Below are 21,548 nucleotides of genomic sequence, written 5' to 3'. Positions count from 1 at the left end.
GCAGTCAGCTGCTTATTGTAGGTCTTGTCAGACTTGTCAGGCAAGTGGCAAGAGTGGGGGGAAATGCAAAGCTCCCCTCCAACCTTTACCTGTAGTCAGTACTCCCTTTGAAAGGGTAGGAATTGACATTGTGGGGCCTCTGGATCCCAAGACAGCCATGGGCAACAGGTTCATCCTGGTCTTGGTGGACCATGCCACGCGGTACCCAGAAGCCATTCCTCTAAGGACGGTCACTGCCCCCGTGGTGGGACGTGCCTTGATGGGGGTTTTTACCCGCATGGGGTTCCCCAAGGAGGTGGTATCTGATAGAGGTACAAACTTCATATCCACTTATATGAAGTCTCTGTGGAAGGTGTGTAGGGTAACCTACAAGTTCACCACCCCTTACCACCCCCAAAGTAATGGTCTGGTTGAGAGATTCAACCGCACCTTGAAAGGCATGATTCAGGGCCTGTCAGAGCTCTTGAGGCGTAAGTGGGACGTCCTCTTGCCATGCCTTCTGTTCGCTTACAGGGAGGTGCCTCAAAAGGGACTTGGCTTTAGCCCCTTTGAGCTCATCTATGGCCACCCTGTGAGGGGACCGCTCAGTCTGGTGAAGGAGGCTTTGGAGAAAGCTCCTAGTAAACCACCCCAGGATGTATTTAGCTACATGCTGGCACTAAGAAACCAGACTGCCCGCTTCAGGAGTCTCGCTCAGGAGAACCTGGAAGCATGCCAGGAGGATATGAAACGGTGGTACGACCAGAATGCCACTCTGGTTGAGTTTCAGCCTGGACAAAAAGTGTGGGTCATGGCACCAGTGGAGCCTAGGGCTCTCCAAGATAAGTGGACTGGGCCTTTTGAGGTGGTGGAAAGAAAGAGCGAGGTCACCTATCTGGTAGACTTACAATCCCCCAGGAACCCTTTGAGGGTCCTACATGTCAACCGCCTCAAACCACACTTTGAGCGAACTGAGCTATCCATGCTCCTAGCGACAGATGACGGGGTGGAGGAAGAGAGTGAGCCTCTTCCTGACCTCCTGTCTGCAGGAGAGAAAGATGGGTCTGTGGAGGGAGTGATCCTCTCCCCCTCCCTGACTGAGGAACAGCAGAGGGACTGTCGCCACGTGCTGGGACAGTTCGCCTCGCTGTTTTCCCTGATCCCAGGAGTCACACACCTGTGCACACATGATGTGGACACTGGGGACAGTGCACCTGTTAAACATAAGGTTTACAGGGTGACTGACAGGGTCAGGGCTTGCATTAAGGAGGAAGTCTCCAAAATGTTAACCCTAGGGGTTATTGAGCGCTCCAGCAGTCCTTGGGCCAGCCCAGTGGTCTTGGTCCCAAAGGCTGCTGCTCCTGGTGCCACTCCAGAACTTAAGTTCTGTGTGGACTACCGGGGTCTCAATGCGGTCAGCAAGACTGACGCACACCCCATCCCCCGAGCTGATGAGCTCATTGATCGGTTAGGAGCTGCCAAGTACCTCAGTACGTTTGATTTAACATCTGGGTACTGGCAGATTGCCTTAACTGAGGGGGCAAAGGAGAGGTCAGCATTCTCTACCCCAGATGGGCACTTCCACTTCAATGTGATGCCCTTTGGGATAAAGAACGCCCCTGCCACCTTTCAGAGGTTGGTCAACCAGGTGTTGGCAGGACTGGATGAGTTCAGTGCCGCCTACCTGGATGACATTGCTGTGTTTAGTTCCACATGGGAGGAACACCTGCAACACCTCTGGAGAGTGTTAGAGGCCCTGCAGAAGGCAGGCCTCACTATTAAGGCGAGCAAGTGCCAAATAGGGCAGGGTTCTGTGGTGTACTTAGGACACCAGGTGGGGAGTGGCCAGGTGGCACCCCTACAGCCTAAAATTGATACGATTCTGGCTTGGGAGCCTCCCAAGACCCAGACTGAAGTGAGAGCCTTTTTAGGTCTCACAGGATATTACCGAAGGTTTGTTAAGGGATATGGTACCATTGTTACCCCCTTAACTGAGTTGACTTCCAAGAAGCAACCCAAGAAAGTGATCTGGACAGAGGCTTGCCAGAACGCTTTTGATGCCCTGAAGGCTGCCATGTGCACAGCACCTGTGCTGCAGGCACCTGACTACTCCAAGGAGTTTGTTGTGCAAACAGACGCCTCAGAGCATGGTATTGGAGCAGTACTCTCACAGCTTAATGAAGAGGGCCTAGATCAACCCGTAGCCTTCATTAGCAGGAGGTTACTACCCATGGAACGTAGGTGGAGTGCCATAGAACGCGAAGCGTTTGCTGTGGTCTGGGCACTGAAGAAGCTAAGACCCTACTTGTTTGGGACTCACTTCCGAGTTCAGACCGACCACAGGCCCCTCAGATGGTTAATGCAGATGAGGGGTGAGAATCCAAAACTGTTGAGGTGGTCCATTTCCCTACAGGGGATGGACTTTACGGTGGAACATCGTCCTGGTACAGAGCACGCCAATGCTGATGGTCTGTCCAGGTTCTTCCGCCTTAGTGATGAGAACTCCCATGAGGTTGGGTAGTTGCTCCCCACTTTTAGCTGGGGGGGACACGTGTTAGACTTTTCATCCTTGGCGTGGTCTCCCTTAACTTTTTGCCTCTGTTCCCCAGGTTGTTGATGTGTGCTGGACTCTGATTTTATTGTGTTTGTTACTCTGGGCACTTTACCACTGCTAACCAGTGCTAAAGTGCAAGTGCTCCTGTTTAAAATGTGTACGTAATTGGTTCTCCATGATTGGCATATTTGTTTTACTGTTAAGCCCCTAGTAAAGTGCACTAGAGGTGCCCAGGGCCTGTAAATCAAATGCTACTAGTGGGCCTGCAGCACTGGTTGTGCCACCCACATAAGTAGCTCTGTAATCATGTCTCAGACCTGCCACTGCAGTGTCTGTGTGTGTATTTTTACACTGTAAATTTGACTTGGCAAGTGTACCCACTTGCCAGGCCTAAACCTTCCCTTTTCTTACATGTAAGGCACCCCTAAGGTAGGCCCTAGGTAGCCCCAAGGGCAGGGTGCAGTGTATGGATAAGGTAGGACATATAGTAATGTGGTTTATATGTCCTGACAGTGAAATACTGCTAAATTCGTTTTTCACTGTTGCAAGGACTGTCTCTCTCATAGGATAATATGGGGGCTACCTTTAAATATGATTAAAGCGTAGATTCCCCTAGAGAGTAGATGGACATGTGGAGTTTGGGGTCCCTGAACTCACAATTTAAAAATACATCTTTTAGTAAAGTTGATTTTAAGATTGTGCGTTTGAAAATGCCACTTTTAGAAAGTGAGCATTTTCTTGCTTAAACCATTCTGTGACTCTGCCTTGTTTGTGGATTCCATGTCTGGGTCAGTTTGACAGTTGGGTTGTTTTTCACCTCACACCAGACAGTGACGCAAAGGGAGCTGGGGTGTAACCTGCATTTCCTGATTAGCCATCTCTGCTAGGAGGGAGGGGTGGAGTGGTCACTCTCATCTGAAAGGACTGTGCCTGCCTCTAACAATGCCGGCTCCAACCCCCTGGTGTGTGTCTGAGGCCTTGCCTGGGCAAGGCAGGATTTCACAAGTAGGTGTGAGTCCCCTTTGAAGAAAGGTGACTTCAAAGACTAAAATGGGTATAAGAAGGGCACCCAAATCTACAGACTTCAGAAACACTTCTGGAATCAAGAGGAACCTCTGCCTGGAGAAGAGCTGTTAGCTGAGGAGGAAGTGCTGCCCTGCCTGTGACTGTGCTTTGTGGAGCTTTCCTGCAGTGCTGCTTCTGCCAGAGTAAGAGGGCAAAGACTGGACTTTGTGTGCCTTCCATCTTGAGAAGAAATCTCCAAGGGCTTGATCTAGAGCTTGCCTCCTGTTGTTTAAAGTCTCAGGGACAGCAAAGACTTCTCTCTGCCAGCACCTGGAGCCTCTGGAGAGACTCCTACTCTGCCCTGTGGTGCCCATCCAGTTCCTGGGACCCTGAAAGGAGAAGCTGGCAGCCTAAAGACAAGAAAATCCACGCACAGAGCGCCGTGCCGGGAAAAGATCGACGCGAATCCGATCGGCGGCTGAAAAACGATGCGCCGCCAGCTCCGCGGCTGAGAAACGACGCTCGCAGGAAACGCGACCGAAGAATCGACGCACGGAGCAGGAGAAACGACGCGCAGCATCGCTGACGGAGGCTGGGAGATCGCAACCTGCGCGGCTGGATCGTCAACTCATCGTGCGGCTGGATTTTTGACTCGAGTACCGCCGTGCAGAGTTATTTTCTACGCACGCCCGCCCGTGCGGGGTTATTTTTGACGCACACCAGGTACATTTTCACTCTAGCAGCGCTAGTGTGTTTTTAAAACTACTTAAAGACTCTTTTTTGATTTTTAATTAATAACTTGACTTGTGTATGGTGGATTTTTGTCGTTTTGGTCTTGTTTTGTTTAGATAAATATTTCCTATTTTTCTAAACCTGTGTTGTGTCATTTTGTAGTGTTTTCATTGAGTTACTGTGTGTGTTGGTACAAATACTTTACGCCTAGCACTCTGAGGTTAAGCCTACTGCTCTGCCAAGCTACCAAGGGGGTAAGCAGGGGTTAGCTGAGGGTGATTCTCTTTTACCCTGACTAGAGTGAGGGTCTTTGCTTGAACAGGGGGTAACCTGACTGTCAACCAAGGACCCCCTTTCTAACATCCCCCATTACTTTTAACGCTTGCTCTTTAAAATTCCAATTGTGTTCACACCGTTATTATTTGTTTTGGGTTCTAAAGGCATACGTTTTATTAGTCCTTTTTAACGTACTGTAACTTTAACATTTTTACTTTGTTTGTTTTAGAAGATTGAGGAGTTTTGAACGAAGGAAACCCTTTTGGTTTCAAACAGTGTGCCACGCTCATTATCGTTATTTTTCTCAAACATGCCACAATTTTACTATGTTGAAAAAATACACCTTCCAGCAAAGCTTAAATCTATTGGTTTGTTTACATGCCCAGGACTAGTCATGTGCATTTTGGATTCCTGATATTAGTGCCAAGGAGGGAACTGGAAATCAAATTAATTGTACTTCATGGAATAGGTGGCTGCATTTATCTATATTTTAATTATTTTTATAACACCATTACATCATATTGTATTGATCCCGGGATAATGTGCTGTACAGCTAAACACCTATAAGGTCCGAAAGGCAATTGGCTTTTGGTTGTTGGTACGTGAAGTAACAGTCGATGTTGTAGCACCCGGGATAATGTGCTGCACAGCTAAATACTCAAAAGCCCCAAATCAAGACATATTGGCTAGGCCAATGCTTGTATTCATTATCACATATGAGGCCACTTTTAAATTCTTGCATTGAGGACATGTGCAAGCACCTCTTATCTTTATGTATTAGTCTATACAGTTGTTCCATCTATATGAAGAATCTGGGCCATGTTCAGGGTTTGCCTGGCTACTGACTTGCCTCTTAGTTCACTAAACAATTGTTGTACTGGGGCGAGCAACAAATGTTTCTAAAAACTATCACTTTCTATAAATGTCTACTTATTCAGTGATATAATCTGATGTACTAAGGTGAAACACTCCTGCATGTCAAAGATATACACTTTTTATAATTTGGAAAAGACTGTTTCAAATTTTACCCTTATGTTTGCTGCATGGTATAAATGCAAATGTTTCCATGGCTCTGCTCATTCACGGAGTCTTAGAGCAAAGCCAGACACATGGCTCCATTCAGGCTCAGCTTGTCCTATTAATTTGCCTGTGTGACCTCCTTTATTTGTGACATGGGCTTAGTACATGGAGCATTCAGTCAATTTTAAATTATTCATTTTTTAGATCAGGATATTAAATATATAGTGACCAATTTACCAAAAAAAGAAGTAATTCTGCAAGCATAGAAGTACTCATTGAACGATTGCAAATGTATTACTTTTTGGAGGTTTTGGCAGCAGTAGGCTTGGATAGCTGTGCTAGTCTCTAGACATACTACTGGCAATCAAACACTGAACAGGTGATGTGATGAATGCCTGCAAACAGTCTAACCTGTGTCAATCGCTCAGGATAGCATTCCAACTTACTGTGTTTCCTCCACTGAGGCCCACCTAATGCAAATAAGTGCCAACCTTGTTCTTCATGGAAACAGTACTAACCAAGCCTTGATCATCTCACCCTTCACCCTGCAGCCCACTACTTTTGCAGTTGAGAAAGTTCATATTCACACCCCACGAATCTCACTGACTATGCTTTGCTTCTCTTCACAATGTTTATTTGCAAAAGTGCAACATTCCTGTACTACATGCCCTGCTCTGTTGTGTTAGCTCTACAAGGAGAACTTCGGAAATGTTCACTAGCTCCCAAAAATCTATTCTGCCACTCAGTAGGTCGCTTAGTGAACTGAGCTAAAGAAATCTTCAGCAAAACCGAAAGGCCCTCCTATTCTCCTTCAATTCAATTTCAATGAACAACTTCTATCTCTGGTGACTAATTACAGCCTGACCATCTAAACTACTCTCTTTGTGACTAAGGGCTTGATTTAGAACTCGGCGGAGTGGTTACTCATGGATACCCCGTCATCCAAAATCTAAATCCCATTATATCCAATAGGACTTAGATTTAGGTGGATGGGCCGTCCGTCACTAATGTGAGGAGTAACCCATCTTCCTAGTTCTAAATGAGGCCCTAAGTGCCTGGCTTTCCGTGATTGTTAATTATCGTTATTGTTGCACATAAATATGAGGTCCGTGTTACGTGAAAGCATCAAAAAATAATAAATATGACTATAATTTATATATGAAAAACAGACACCTGACTTATTTGTTGACAGTCATATGGCAAACACCATCAACATGAATTCCTAGATATAAAACTTTAATGATTCACCAATGGCAGGACAAGATAAGAACGGCTGCAAAAGTATCACACATACAAAAATACACTTCACAGTGTAAACTCTCAGCAGAAGCCTGAATTGATGGAAATATGCTGGCGAGTATGCTTGCTGAGCATTCCCAAAGATATGTCAACCCTGTAAAAAACTCTGCATTTGGAAAACGTGGCTTTCTTTCACAGTTCGTATAGTGGTAAAGCCACAGAAGACTTGGGACACCGAGCACAACAGTAGTGGAAACTATCACAACAAGAAAGTAACTAAAGAAAATACAATACCTTTCTAAAATTGTATGTAGTAAAGAAGCATTTTAATCTATATTATTTCAACATTTAGAATTTTGGTCATAATTTCCAAGAGAAGGATTTCCCATGAAGATCCTGCTTTACTACTTTTTCATTTAATAAAAATTTCATATCACAAAAATGTGAAAAGTGAGAGTATTTTGTACGTGCAAAATTATTTGTGATTGCTGTACTTCTGATGTACTTAAAACTCCATTGAAAGAGGTAAAAGTCTTACAGGCATGCAGGGTGGAGATCTGTATTCTGTCTTTTCGAAATCCTCTCTGTCACTGTAGCTTGTTAGCTCTTTGAGAGTCCTGAAAAACAGAAGTAACCATCATTTCAGAAATGTGTGATCATATAATAATTGACCTTACATACCAAGCAGAGGAAAGTTTTTCTGTCTCAAGGAAACGTGTGCCATCCTGTCCCTGTTTGCCTTTCTCAGACATGGCTTTTGTTTTGACTCTATGAGCTTGACAACCGTTGAGGTCACTGAAAGGGATTTGTAATTTAGACTAGCTACTAGGAGTGCTCATTTCTCGGTTGGCCACAGGGTCCCACAGGGCAGTGGTGGCTGCTGATATTTGAAAGTGGTGGGGTGTAAAAGTTGGGGATGACATTTAGGTAGCAAGGGAGCGAGCCTGACTAAAATAAGTGCAGTTATAAGTGGTCTTACCCCTGAGAAAATGTTGACAAAAATAGCAGCAAGTTTCACATTTTAAAACTAATTTTAATAAAGAATTATGAGGGAAAGAAAGAAGGTATAGAAAATAATTCTGAATGTGAACTCTTTCTATAAGATTTCCCACATTTTAATGCATTATGTATGTTCAACAGTTATTTAAGCAAACAAATTTCAACAGTGCAACAAGGAAGATTTTTAAAAATATTACCACTGGTGCCTCCCCCCCCATTAGGGCGGGGGAGCATCACCACCCCTGCTGCCAGTGCAGCAACAGTGAAAAATGAAATGGCAATTCAATGAATTACTGTTTTATTTTGTATTTCTCCCAGCCTGAGCAGTGTTTGGGGTGGGGCATTGCTGCCCACTGGCAGCAAGAGAGTGCTGCTCACTTTACCAGTTTACACTACGCATGTCAGTTTGGCCGGCTGTCTCACGACTGCCAGTCTGACATGGGTATTGTAAACCTCTCCACCCAGCTTTACTAAGACAGCATCGATGCAGCTCGCTCCAGCCAATCCTGGTGCTGCTATCATGCTTTGCAGCATAAGAGCAGTGTCAGAATTTGGAGAGGGGAGCTGGCTGAGGCTCCATGAGGTGCTGTTGCACTGACTGCAGAGAAGACAAGAACAAGGAGCATAGGTGAGTAAATTTTTCTTTCTATTTATATTTTATTTCTATTTTTATCTTTTTGGCCCACTGACAGGCACTTTGAGAAACTCACAAAAAGAGAAATTCCAGATCTCTCTGTCATGGCCTGTTATAAAAATGAGCCACGATTAAAAGGTTTGGAATGTGAGTCTAAAGGCATTGTGATTTATTACAGTGCCTGCCACTGGACTGGCACCCGGATCGAGGACCCTCCACTGTTAAGGGTCACCACCCACTACTGTATTTTATTTGCACGCACTGCTGTCTCAGCACTACATCTGGTTGGTGACATTGTGCCTAGGAGTGGTAGACTCAGGGTGGTGTTGTCCACAGCGTCAGAAGTAGTGGGGAGAGATGAGCAACCGAAGTATGAGAAAGCGCAAGTAGGGATGGTCCTGCTGACAACAGATGAAGGCCAGATAGTAACAAAAACAGAATGCTCTGGCTGCAATAATGCTAAACATCCTGCTTGTATTTCTTTACTCTCCCATAGGAATCCACACAAGAGACTGTTTATGGCAGGGAACGGTGCTTTAAAGTAGCTTGTCAGAACGCACACAAGCCATGCCAAGGAAGTCGAATTGCGTTTCAGTTTTGGAGACAAGGAGAGGCTCAGACAGACAGATAAGGGGTGAATCCGAGTTCGTTATCCATGACTGGCATATCTGATTTACTAGTAAGTCCCTAGTATAATACACCCTGTGTGCCCAGAACCTGTAAATCAAGTGCTACTAGTGTGCCTGCAGCAGTAATTGTGCCACCCACATGAGTAGCCCTGTACACTTCTCAGACCTGCCATTTTAGTATATGTGTGTGCAGGTTTAAATTGCCATGTCGACCTGGCAAGTGCACCCACTTGCCAAACCCAAACCTTCCCTTTTAGTATGCATAAGGCACCCCTAAGGTGGGTCCAAGGAATTCCTATGGGCAGGGTGCAGTGTATTTAAAAGGTAGGACTTGCACTGGTGAAATTTACATGTCCTGCTAGCGAAATACTACCCAATTCCGTTTTCACTGTTGCAAGGCCTATCTCTCCCATAGGTTAACATGGGGATTGTCTTGAAATATTCACACTGTTCACACTGTCCCCGCAGGCCACACTGAGTAGAAAGTCCATTGACAATGTTGAACACTGGCAGGCTCAGTATTTTTTAACTATTCACTGGTGCCTCACTGCTGACTGGGGGAAGGTTTGGGGGTTAAGGGGTGGCGGGCGAGACTCTTACGCCCCTGGTCTATGGTAGGTTCACTATGGTAGATTCATGCCCTTCACCAAAGTATGATAAGGTGAAGGGCATGAATTGTATTGAGAGATGCAGATCCTTTTACCTCCACTCCAGCGACAGCAGTCTACCAGTTACCTGCATTTTTAGAGTGGTCTGGTTCTCCATAATGAAGTCCATCTCTATAAGCTAAGGTGTAAACTTTGTGTGTGGTGTGGCTGCCATCCTTTCCATAGGCATGACATGCCAAATTTAACACAAGATGGATGTTTTCCTCTACATTGCCTTGTGAATTTGACCTATTAGAGCTATGTCTCATTGGGAGACCAGTAGTCTGGGCATGTTTAGAGAGCTCTGCTGGAGAAAAAAGAACAGACCAAAACAGTTTCTACTTTTAGTAGCGCTTCTTGCAGACCTTATGTGCTCTTCTCCATTAAGACAACAGAATCTGATCAAGAATTATTTCTGATCTTTTGAGGAGTGCCCATTAAACAAGGAACACTATTATATCAATGAAGGACCATATGCCATATTTATCATCACCCCAACTGTGTGTTGCTCCGCAAGGGACTCTGACTGTCTTCATGATCAACACTTGACTACCGCAATTCTTCATTGATTATGTGTCAGCTCATATACTTCGATTTCCGGTAGTCAAATAATTTTTATAGATAGTTCTACTTGAAATATTCCAGGGAAAGGGAGGACCAAGGAACACTTCATGGGCTAAGCAGGCGATCAGAGTGTTTTTTTTTAGACCAAGGTGCTCCCTCTGCGTTATTGCTTGATAAATCCTTATCACTGTCAAATAAATGTGCATTAAAACATAACCTAGGTACGTATGATACCTACACATTTGAGGCAAACAGCTGTGGAGAGTAAGAAAGTGGTGTCGTTGATGAAGTATTTTTTCTAAACTTTAATATAATGCAGAATTAACTTTTCAGTCTCTAGTTTGGAAATGTTCGTTTCCACAGAACGTGGGGCTTTCCTCAGTGAAGACTAAGACATACTCCGCTGTTCTTTCAGGGGAAGGGAAGCATGAACATCTATAGGAGGTCAGCAGGGGCTGCAGATGCTACCCCTGACTTTCCACTTGTGACCATTGGCAGTGCCTTTGTCATTCTCTAACATATGTAAATTCAGTAGCACAAAGCACATTCACTATTAAATAAAAAACTCAACAAGTAAAATTTAACCTTTTTAAACAACATGATGTCATATTGAATGCTCAATATTGACATGTTTGAACTCAATCTTCTCTGTACTACTCATGAGTGGACAGTGGGTTTGGTGTGAATATAAATCAAAACGTACTACCAATAAGCTGTGATGTATGTCAGTAGCATAGTATTTATTATTTAAATACATTTGATCCAAAAAAAATTGGACCATTTAAAATTACAAAAAGAAAAAGAACAATCTTATATAGTCATGTAAAATCCGTTAGAATCGCAATAGCTCATCATAAATCAAAGTAACAATCCTTCAGGATATTGTAGAAATCTAATAATCAATTAATATATAAAATGTTTCAGTAAAATTCTTACAGCTAAAAATTAGAATCAAACTAAAGATACAACAATTTGCAGGTTTTTAGCATAAAAAACGTCTCTATGTGCTTGTGCGATCTCAAAAGTGACACATACGAAGTAGAAGTTTTAAAATAATGACATAGGTATATGGCATATTTAAAAAAGTAGGAAGAGGGACGAAAGAATATAAATCTTGTTAAAATCTTATTAAAATCTCCCTCTGTAAACAAACGGGAGCATGGCCTAGAGCTCTAAGTAGCATAGTATATAATAAGTGCATGGTGGCTGATTACAAAATAGCAGTAAAACTGTATTCTTATTTTTAACTCAACATCTGAGTGTAGTTTTACTACATTTTGGAATTCCCAAATGCTGATTTAGATCAGTGTGAAAACTTGCTCTTAACAACGTTTTCCATGCAGATTCCGAGGGAAATCATTCTCCCTGTACTGAGATCTTCATGACAGACAACTCCACACAGGGGGACTAGACTGCCCTTTGCAAATGCACTTTTTTGGTTTCTTTTTACTCCTGCTAGCCATGAAAAGAGATTTGCACTTGCTCTTGGCTGGAGTAAAAATACGACCTTCCAGACTGGAAAGGTGAATGGTTGGAGTTCATGAATGCTTATAAATGTATTAGTTGGTGGACTTCCACAAACCTGCAAGGCAAACCGTGTGCTGAAACACCCAGGACCGTTGCCAGTCCCACCCCCTTGAGTGGGGTTTATGGTTGCGATGTACTCTGTACTTGTAGTGAAAATCTCCACTCCTTTAAAAGGGCTTACACATGGCAAGAGTCCAATTGAGAGTTACTGGCAGGTGTAATTGAGGATATTAACAATCAAACTTACGTTTACGAATGCATTTATTTTTGTGATTAGGCTAGGGTCAAAACAATTAAAATTCAGATGAATTAAACTGCTATTGTTTTTTTTATCTCTATTTTTTCCTCACCCTATGACTAATTAATAGATTTCTCACTAATAAATATGCTACTGGAAACACCACTGTAATTAATTTATAGGTAGTGTTTAAAATAGACATTTACCTGTGTTATGTTATACTAAAGATGCAATTATGAAACTTCAGCAAAGTCAATTATAGAGATATCATTAGGGTTAAGGTCAGGTCACCACTTCCTAGTGAATATTCGGGATAAGAGGTCATATGACAACATTTTCTGTGATTTCATCGAGGTCAGAGAGATTGTCATGTCCTTTCCATTAGCTCCTAGCATTTTGGTTAATCAACGCCCATGAGGGAAATGTGTCTTGTAGCTTTTACTCGAGTTACAATGAATGCTTAAACCAAAATTCATAAGGATTTTCCTTACTGATGAATGTTCATGTCACTTTCTTGATCTGTGTAATTTATGCTTTCAGAATTAGAATGCCAGTTGTTGATTTTACGGTTGTTCAACTGTTGCATCGGAAGAATAAACAGGATCTTATATTTTGTGAGGTGACATCTTGATACAAACCTTTGCATTACAGACGCACCCTGATGTGTGAATGTAGTGCTTGTATTATGATGCTCAATCCAGCAACCACATGTCATTGCCCAGGTAATTCCAAGCAGGACGTAAAGAGCAATACGATATTTTTATGAAAGCGACCTACCTAAATGCCTTGCCAGAAGCTACCGCTGGAAAGTCGAGGAACTCTTCGATCTAAAGTACAAAAATGTAAACAGACGTTTGTCAATCAATGATCATTTCTCTCAGACAAAATACCATTTGGTTTGCAGAGAAATAACAGCCTAGACCCGGCTGGAAATTCAGCAGTTACTCGAAGCAACTGAGTGCTGGCTTTTTTCACAGGTGGAGGAAGGAATCCAAAATATAAAATGTAAATGTACAACAATTAAAAAACAGCAATCACTGGGAATCGAAACCAAAACGGAAACATGTGATACTGTTGTTTAAAAATTCCACTGCTCACTCACCAAGTCACCTGCAGCTCACCATTAGCTCGACATTTCCACATTACCTGGAAGAGGGTGACGCAGTACAGGAGAGCAATGAAGGTCTTTCCTCCTTTCCTAATACCTATAAGAACGGTAACAACATTCTCATACCTGTACCAATTGCAGAGGGGATTGCCATTGCCAAATACCCACGTGGACTTGTCCTCACTGAAATCTGGTGCGCAGGCTCTGAGAATGGCCCTCCAGTCCTGGTAGAATGCAGTTTTGTTGAGACCAAAAAAATAATATTAGATTTACAAACAGTGGGTCACTTGGACGGTGCACAATATAGTCATTTAAATAAATCCTACCGGATTTGACATGGAAGATACCCCATACCCTGTCTCTGCAGCAACTCAAGATTGTTAGCACAGTCGGCAGAGGAACATGTCTGGAGGGACCAAAAGATAATTCTCTCTATATGAATGAAATCACCAAAACAGACTTGCTCCCCAATAATCTGGAAACAAAGCTGCAGCGTTGGCACTGATGCTCAGTGCCGATGTCTGAATCAGAGGCATACCAGGGAGGAAGGAGCTTCATGGAATCGACAGTAAAGGTAGGGTGGGATGAGTCTCTTAGTCTGAGCCTTCAAATCTTTACTGATCAGACAGTGGACGGCTCGCCATCCAATTATGATGTCCCCCTAGCAACGCAGCAGGAGCAGCACATAGGCAGTGGCCATGAGGGGTGGCTTGTCCTCATAGTGTCCTTTTTCGCTTTTATTCTTTGCATTCAAGAGCACGTGCTCTCAATCAATAGGCCTAGGAATGCCATGTGTCACTCAAGTTATGTGGCAAACATGCATTCAAATGGTTTTGCGATTATCTCTGGCCCTTTTGATTATCTGGGGGGTCAACCCCCAGCCAGACTAAAAGAATTGTATGTTTACAATGTTCCCTCCACTAAATACTCTATTCAAAGAACTTTATAGATAGGCTAGGTTAGAGATCTCTTGGTTTGTAAAAATAAGATTGACTAAAATGAACTTCATATTTCTTTTATCATATATCAGAATTTGCGCTTACAATTTTCAGGTGAGATCATTAAAGGAATCCAATCGAAACTAGCATAATAAATGGAAAGCTCTGACCGCTGAGCCTTGTCCTTGTCCACAGTCTGAGGATTACAACCCCACACAGCCACTAACAACACTCGCTAACAAATATACTTACATTCATACATGCACGCACACACCAAACATTAATAACAAATAAAACTTACCCCTGCAGCTCCGACAGGGAAGCCTCGGAGGTCCCAGGAGGGTTGGGAGTGCTGCCTGGCCTAAGGTCAGACAATGAGGAAAGGAAGCAGTCCCAACCCGTCACGGAGTGGGATGGGGTCAGTGAGACTGCTAACCCCACCCCACTCTGTGACGAGGTGTCACTGATTGACACTCAGCCCTGGGCACTTCAGGGCTTAAAACGGAAGCGCCCAGGTCCGAAGCAATTGGTGATGTTCCCTCTCATCATGAAGTGGAGGGCCTCGAGGCACCTTTGCTAGGCTGAAGAGGTCATGCCCACAGGGCTGTGACTTCTTCAGCCCAGCAAAGTTCAGCTCAGGCGCATTTAGCGCATGTCCAACACCTGGCTGCCTGACCTGAATCAGAAGAGTATCTTTCAGGATGACTTTTGTTCAGCCTTGTAGATACTCTTCACATCAGGAAAAAGGTAGGGGGCATGGCCCCTCATCCCATATGGATGGGACGCTGCTGTGCCCAACGTTTTCCAAATCAAACTGGATTCCTTGCACATATACTGTGGTTTTCTTTACTTCTGTACCACCAAAATGTGACTAACTTTCTTAAAAATAAATATCCCATATTGCACGGATCATGTTTAGGTGTAGTCCATGTAAACATGGTTCATATGGTATGCCTTCTTGTTCAAATGACTGCTTGCATACCAGCTCAATATATTTTCCTTACAGTTTCTAACGTAATGCAGGGAACAGTGCCCATGTAGCACATGCTGACACTGCAAGACATTTTATGCTAGAACCAGTCTGCCACAGGTGAACATAAGGCAAAATTTGCAAAAACCATTAACTAAGACTTCCCCAAAATGACCCTTCTGTAATAAAAATTTCTCCTGGGCCTAGTTCTGAAAGCTCATTCCAGATGGCTAATGATCTGTTACTATCTATAAAAACAAATATAAGCTTTTTTATGGATCTGGACTGGGTGGAATGGCCCTTTTTGAAAACCACTGTACAATAATATGTACCATCTCCAACAGCCATCTTGAATTTACTACCATTACAAATCGACAGGACATGAAATGTAGTTCCTTTAGGTATATATTCCGGAGTGACAAATTGCTTTATGTATGCAATTTTAGGAGTCGCACACTGTACTTGAGCCGTGCCTTACAATAGTGCAGTTGATAGTTGTGTAAAAATGTGCAATACACAGGAAAGATTTTGTAAACTGCACAGTGCTGCACAAGCACACTCATCAATGGGGTAATTCAAAAGCACCATTTTGCACCGGTCAATTGTCACAAAATAAAGGTGCAATATTGTCTGATCTCACTGCAAAACTGACAAAAAATGTTTATGTTAATCTCATCTGTCTGGAGGTATCCAGCGGTGTTAGAAATGGGGTTTCTGGTTGGCTAGGGTATGCACCTAAGCCAGGCAGAACCCACCCACTCAGTCAGGGCAAGGGAGTTGCATGTCCAAGATAGCACCTGCTCACCCCCTTGGTAGCTTGGCACGAGCAGTCAGGCCTAACCCGGAGGCAATGTGTAAAGCGTTTGCACAACACACACAGCATACATGACGCAAGATGTACACCACAAAGTAAATACAAAACTGAGCTATGTAAAAATAAACTGAACTGCACAAAACATAATTAGACCAAACATTACACGTCAGTAATACCCTGCTACCTTAGCAGTTGTCAGAATGTTACACAAGTTACTAATACTCTGCAGGAATAAGCAGTTGTCACATTAGAACACGTAAGTACTCAGGATTCTGCAACATAAGCAGTAGTTAGGAATCACAGTAAATAAATGTACTTATCATATATATATCATACATATCCATAAAAGGAACAGTAGAGCACATATGGCAAGACATAAAGAAAATATATATCTTTAGGAAGATAACCCTGGAGCATACCACCATCCCAGTGTCCCCAAAAGTACCTTATTTTGGAGAGTAAGGCACACCTAGTGCCTGGAAGATCATGGTGGGTGCCCCCGGCGCTCCTATGTGCTCAATGGGGGCCACACATGGCTCCTAAGGGAGGGGGCAGTAGACACCCTCTCTTCATTTCCTAACGGGCCCCCCTGGGGCACGCGATCATGGTGGGGCCACCCTGGCCTCCACTGGCCCTACCACCAAGGGGGGGGGGCGAGGCAGCCCAACAAAGCAATGGGGGCTTCAGGAAGGGGCCTCCGGTGAGGCCTCCCTTCTCTGTTTTATCAAGCCCAGGTCGGGCAAGCAGGAAGTGAGGCTCGGCGGCTAGGGGACCTCCCATGAGGATTTCCTTCCCCAGTCCACAAGCGGGTGCCTTTCAGCACCTTCCCAGGGCTTGGGGGAGCAGGGGGGAGCCTCTCCGATGAGGCTTCCCCTCTGTTTACAACCGCGGCCTCACCGACACGGTTTGCGAGCCGGTCTGCTGCCTTCCCTCATCTGCGAGGAAGGCAGCACACAAACAGGTGCTGTTGTGTGCCCCGGGGATGCTCCTCTGAGTGCGGTTCACCCGGGGGCACAATAGGAGCACGCTCGCTCCTTTCCATGAATAAGAAATGCCCCGGGGGTCCCAAGAGCAGCGCGACACTCGCGCTGGAGGAAGACAGTCTCCCAGGTCACGGTGGTGATCTTTATTGGCACGGGAGCACTTTTCAAAGCACAAGGGCACTTTTATTTAGCCCGGACCGCAGCGGTGAATTGGTCTTTCGCAGCAATGCGCCCTGGAAGCACCAGCCGCTGTAGAGAGGCACAGGCACTCTATGAAAGAATTAAGCACTCCTCGTGCTGGAAAGTTTACAGGGGTCAAGGGCCACAGAACTCTGCTCCTGAAGACAAGAAAGGGGGGGAGAGCACATGGCTGGCGGGCCCAACAACAGGTCAGCACAAGGGGTGGAGGTGATGGTAGTTCTTCCTAGTGACCAGGCAGGTCACAGGTCAGCACAGCAGCAGCAGTCCAAAGTGGTCCTGGTGAGTCCTTTCAACAGCATCCTGTGTCCAGTTCCAAGTAAGTTTTCTGGAGTCCCAAGAATGTCCAAATTGTGGGGAAAATTCCCCTGTACTTATACTAAGTTTGCAGTGTCTCTTACAATGAGGAGGAGATGGGGTTCCAACCAGTTACAACTAGTTCTTGGAGTGCCCCTTCTCTCCTCCAGCACAGTCTACAAACATCCGTGGGGGGTAAACAACCCAACTGTGTGAGGCTAGGGCACAGCCTTTACAAATGCAGGTGTGCCCCGCCTCTCCCTTCTCTCAGCCCAGGAAGACTATACAATATGTAGATGCACCTCTGTGACACCTCCACCCTCCCTGTGTACAGGCTGTCTGAAAAGTATGCACAAAGCCCCAACTATCAGTCTGCCCAGACGTGGATTGGAGTCAAGCTGCAAAAACACCAGACACATAAACACAGATAAACGTGCACTTTCTAGAAGTGGCATTTCTGTAATAGTAATAAACAATACACTTACACCAGTAACCAGCATTTCTTATCACTATCACAACCATACCAAACATGCCTACGCTACCCCTCATAAATCAGACAATGCCCCTTACGCATAAGGCAGGGCATTTCCAATGCAATCCTACAAGAAGGCAGCACTCACTGCAGTGAGACACCAAGTTAGGCTGTTTGTCACTACTAGGACAGGCCACGCAACCTGGCACATGCCCAACCTTCTATATACATGGCACACTGCCCATAGGGCTAGCTAGAGCGTACCTTAGGGGTGACTTACATGTAGTAAAAGGGGAGTTCTGGGCCTGTCACATAAATTTAGATGCCAGGTCCCTGTGGCAGAAAACTGCGCACACAGAACCTGCGCAAGCAGGCCTAAGATAGGTTTGAAAGGCTACTTCAGTGGGTGGCTCAAGCAGCGCTGCAGGCCCATTAGTAGCATTTAATTTTAATTTACAGGCCCTGGGTATAGGGATACCACTTTACAAGAGACTTATAAGTAAATTAAATATGCTAATTAGGTCTAAGCCAATCATACCAATTTTAAAAAGGAGATCACATGCACTTTAGCACTGATTGGCAGTGAAAAAGTGCTCAGAATCATAACGTCAGCCAACAAAGGTCAGAAAAATAAGGATGCAAAAGGCAAAAAGTCTGGGGAATGACCCTGTAAAAGGGCCAGGTCCAACAAGCAGTATACATGATTTGCAGGTTGTAGAGAGGTGTGAACAGTGCAGAGCTCACACAGTGAGTAAATCATGAAATGGTCCTAGACTATCAATCCATTTGACGCTCAGGCCTCTAGGTTAACAAAAACTGAGAGCAGACCATAGTGATGACACAAATCATTCAACATGTTTGAGTGCTGTATTACGGTTTATCTACCTTATATCACCATTATTTAAGCATGTTGTAGATGAGTACAATTACAATACTTGCGCCTGTAGCAAATCTGAAACGTTGTGATGAGCACCCTAAAGCATAATTCACAAGATACTCGGGGCAATCTGCTTGTGGTCAGATTGCATTTTGAACTCTTGAGTACATGGCAATGGAAAAGAGGTTTATTGTGAATGGTTGCATACGGTAGTTAGGTGTACCGCTAGAAAGGCTGCAAGAAGTTTTTGAATTTGTGCATCTATCAGGTGTCATTTGGTCACAGTGCAGTGTTGCCAAAGATCTGGTGCTAATGATATGTCGGTGAGGAAAAATGTATTTTTGAATTTTCTGACTTATTTGGGAAATTGTCTTTCCTCTGCCTACAATTAATGCACTGAGGATAGAACATGGGATGGTGCTGGGATGGAAATGTTCCCTGCATGGAATACAGTGTGTTCCTCTGCCCTGAATGCCCACTGAGTGCATCTCACATCCTGACATTTGATTTTTGACTCTGGTATCACACTAGTTTAGGGTGTGTGCAAACGCCTAGCTCTCTGCACACATCTCTGAGAACAGTAGTAGCTGGAGTTGTACGGTGACTGCCAGTCAATGAATGCACAACAAGCGTGCCTTCATTGACTTTCAGTGGACTACTGTCCCTATTCCAAGTTTAGTACATAAACCAATTATGGCATTATATTATATTTTGAGAATCTATAATTTGACCAGGCTTTTTCTTCTTTGTCACTATGGTCACCCCGTCCCTACAGCTAACATCCTGAGAGTGTGCTATGTGTGTTGATGTATGTAGCCTGTGTGGTAAATGCATTGTGTATGTGAGTGCACTACAGAAATGGAGGTTTACTGATCCATTCTGGTTCCCCTTGCCTGAAATTAGCCTAAGGTGTAGATAAGGGTTGTTTTTCTCATACAGCAGAAGAGTATTGCTCACATTTCTGAAGGTGGAGAGAACCTAGACACTGACATGAGGGGGTGGAGGCAGGGTTCCCTTAGATATTCAATTAGACCTTTTACTTAGACTGTAATTTAGATAAATGTAGCAGTGAGGAGTGGGACTGCAGACTCTGTTGAGCAAGGTGAGAAACCCCTTAGAGGAGATCTTCTCTTTTATATTACCCTGAATACACCTTCAGTTTGGCTGATTACAGAAAGGTACAGATAGCACACCTCTGTGTGCCTCTAGCGTGGGTCCTTCAGGTTGGAGACTACCCTGATGTGAGAAGCATCATTGTATGAAAAGGTTGTGTCTGGAGAACAGACAGAATAGGACACTTGAAAGGAGAACCACCCTGGTTGGACAGTATCACACAACGGATACACACCTCCTGTCTGATTTTGATGCATGAAAGTGGGACCCAACTACGCAACCTGCTCTTCCTGTTCCACGTTCTCTGTGGCCACATAAGGGAGTGCCCCAGGAAGTATTTAGAGGATTGCTGTACAACCAGGGCTGGTCACATACACAGAGTTCTGGCTCCTACCAGAAACTAGCAGGGAGAGCCTGTGGGCCTGCTATAACTGGGATTCAGCATATCTCTACTCTGTCCTGTCTTCTGGGTGCCCTAAAGACACCATGGACATGTTGAATATTGCTCTTTCTTGACAAACACTCCTCCTGGAGTGCTGGCAGGCACCTTCCCTTTCTAAGCAAGTAGTCTGGCTTTTAGGGCCACCAGGTCAGGTATATGACTCCTCCAGCAAGCGATCCAGACCTCAGGTGATGTCTCATCACCTCTCCAAAACTGGCTGTCAGGCAGACGCTTTTGATCTATATTTAAGAACCAAGACAAACTGTAATAAAGACTGAGGGCCAGATGTAGTAAGCCGTTTGCATGTCGCAAACTGCAAAAATCGCAGTTTGCGGCATGCAAACGGCCGAACGCGATGCACATTCCCAAATTGCGAGTCGGTACCGACTCGCAATTTGGGAATGCGAGTCGCAAATAGGAAGGGGTGTTCCCTTCCTATTTGCGACCGCATTGCAATTCAGAGTTGCTTTGTGACCACGAATGCGGTCGCAAACCAACTCGCAGTTACCACCAGTGTCACACTGGTGGTAACTCATTCACAAAAGGGAAGGGGTCCCCATGGGACCCCTTCCCCTTTGTGAATGTCGACAAAAATATTTTTTCAGAGCAGGCAGTGGTCCTATGGACCACTGCCTACTCTGAAAAAAACAAAACCAAATGGTTTTGGTTTATTTTTCATTTTGCAACTCGTTTTCCTTTAAGGAAAACGGGCTGCAAAATGAAAAAAAAAACTGCTTTATTTATAAAGCAGTCACAGACATTGAGGTCTGCTGACTACAGCAGGCCACCATCCCTGTGAGTGCAGGCACTCGCTATGGGGTCTCAAAATGCGACCCAACTCATGAATATTTATGAGGTGGGTCTTTGCGACCCCATAGCGAGTCGCAGAAGGTGTCTGAGACACCATTCTGCATCCAATTTTGCGTCTTGCAAATTGCGAGTCGGTCAGACTTGCAATTTGCAAGTCGCAAAATTGGATTTTCCTACATCTGGCCCTAAGTGTATGAGACTGAGGCCTTCATTACGACCACAGCAGTGATCTAACTGCAACACAACCAAGACATCAACAGTACCGCCAATGGGGTTGGACCGCCGCCGACAGTGGTAGCCATCTCCAGGCCATCGGGGACCAATTCACCACCCACCATATTGTGAGTCAGCACACCGCCACGAAAAGCCTGTCGGAAACTAGCAGTATAAAAGGAGACACTCACCTCCAGGTACACAGACGCGTCCGCGGCAGCCATGGTAAACAAACTGCAAGTCTTCCCATCATTGTATCTCGCCATACAC

General features: G+C 44.6%; 1 protein-coding gene across 4 annotated transcripts in view; it reads right to left on the bottom strand.

Moving 5' to 3' along the window:
* Positions 1–21,548, bottom strand: part of LOC138287794 (uncharacterized) — a 560,811-nt gene that overhangs the window by 97,586 nt on the left and 441,677 nt on the right. For all 4 annotated transcript variants that reach the window (XM_069228627.1, XM_069228630.1, XM_069228629.1 and 1 more), the window contains exons 7-8: positions 12,821–12,870; positions 7,344–7,422 (exon numbers count right to left, since the gene is read on the bottom strand). In XM_069228627.1, coding sequence (XP_069084728.1) covers positions 7,344–7,422; positions 12,821–12,870 — 129 coding nt within the window. The remainder of the gene's footprint in view (positions 1–7,343; positions 7,423–12,820; positions 12,871–21,548) is intronic.

This window comes from Pleurodeles waltl, chromosome 4_1 (genome assembly GCF_031143425.1).
Source record: "Pleurodeles waltl isolate 20211129_DDA chromosome 4_1, aPleWal1.hap1.20221129, whole genome shotgun sequence".
NCBI classification, from domain to species: domain Eukaryota; kingdom Metazoa; phylum Chordata; class Amphibia; order Caudata; family Salamandridae; genus Pleurodeles; species Pleurodeles waltl.
Note: the sequence above shows the minus strand (reverse complement) of the source record. Positions and strands in the feature narration are given on the sequence as shown.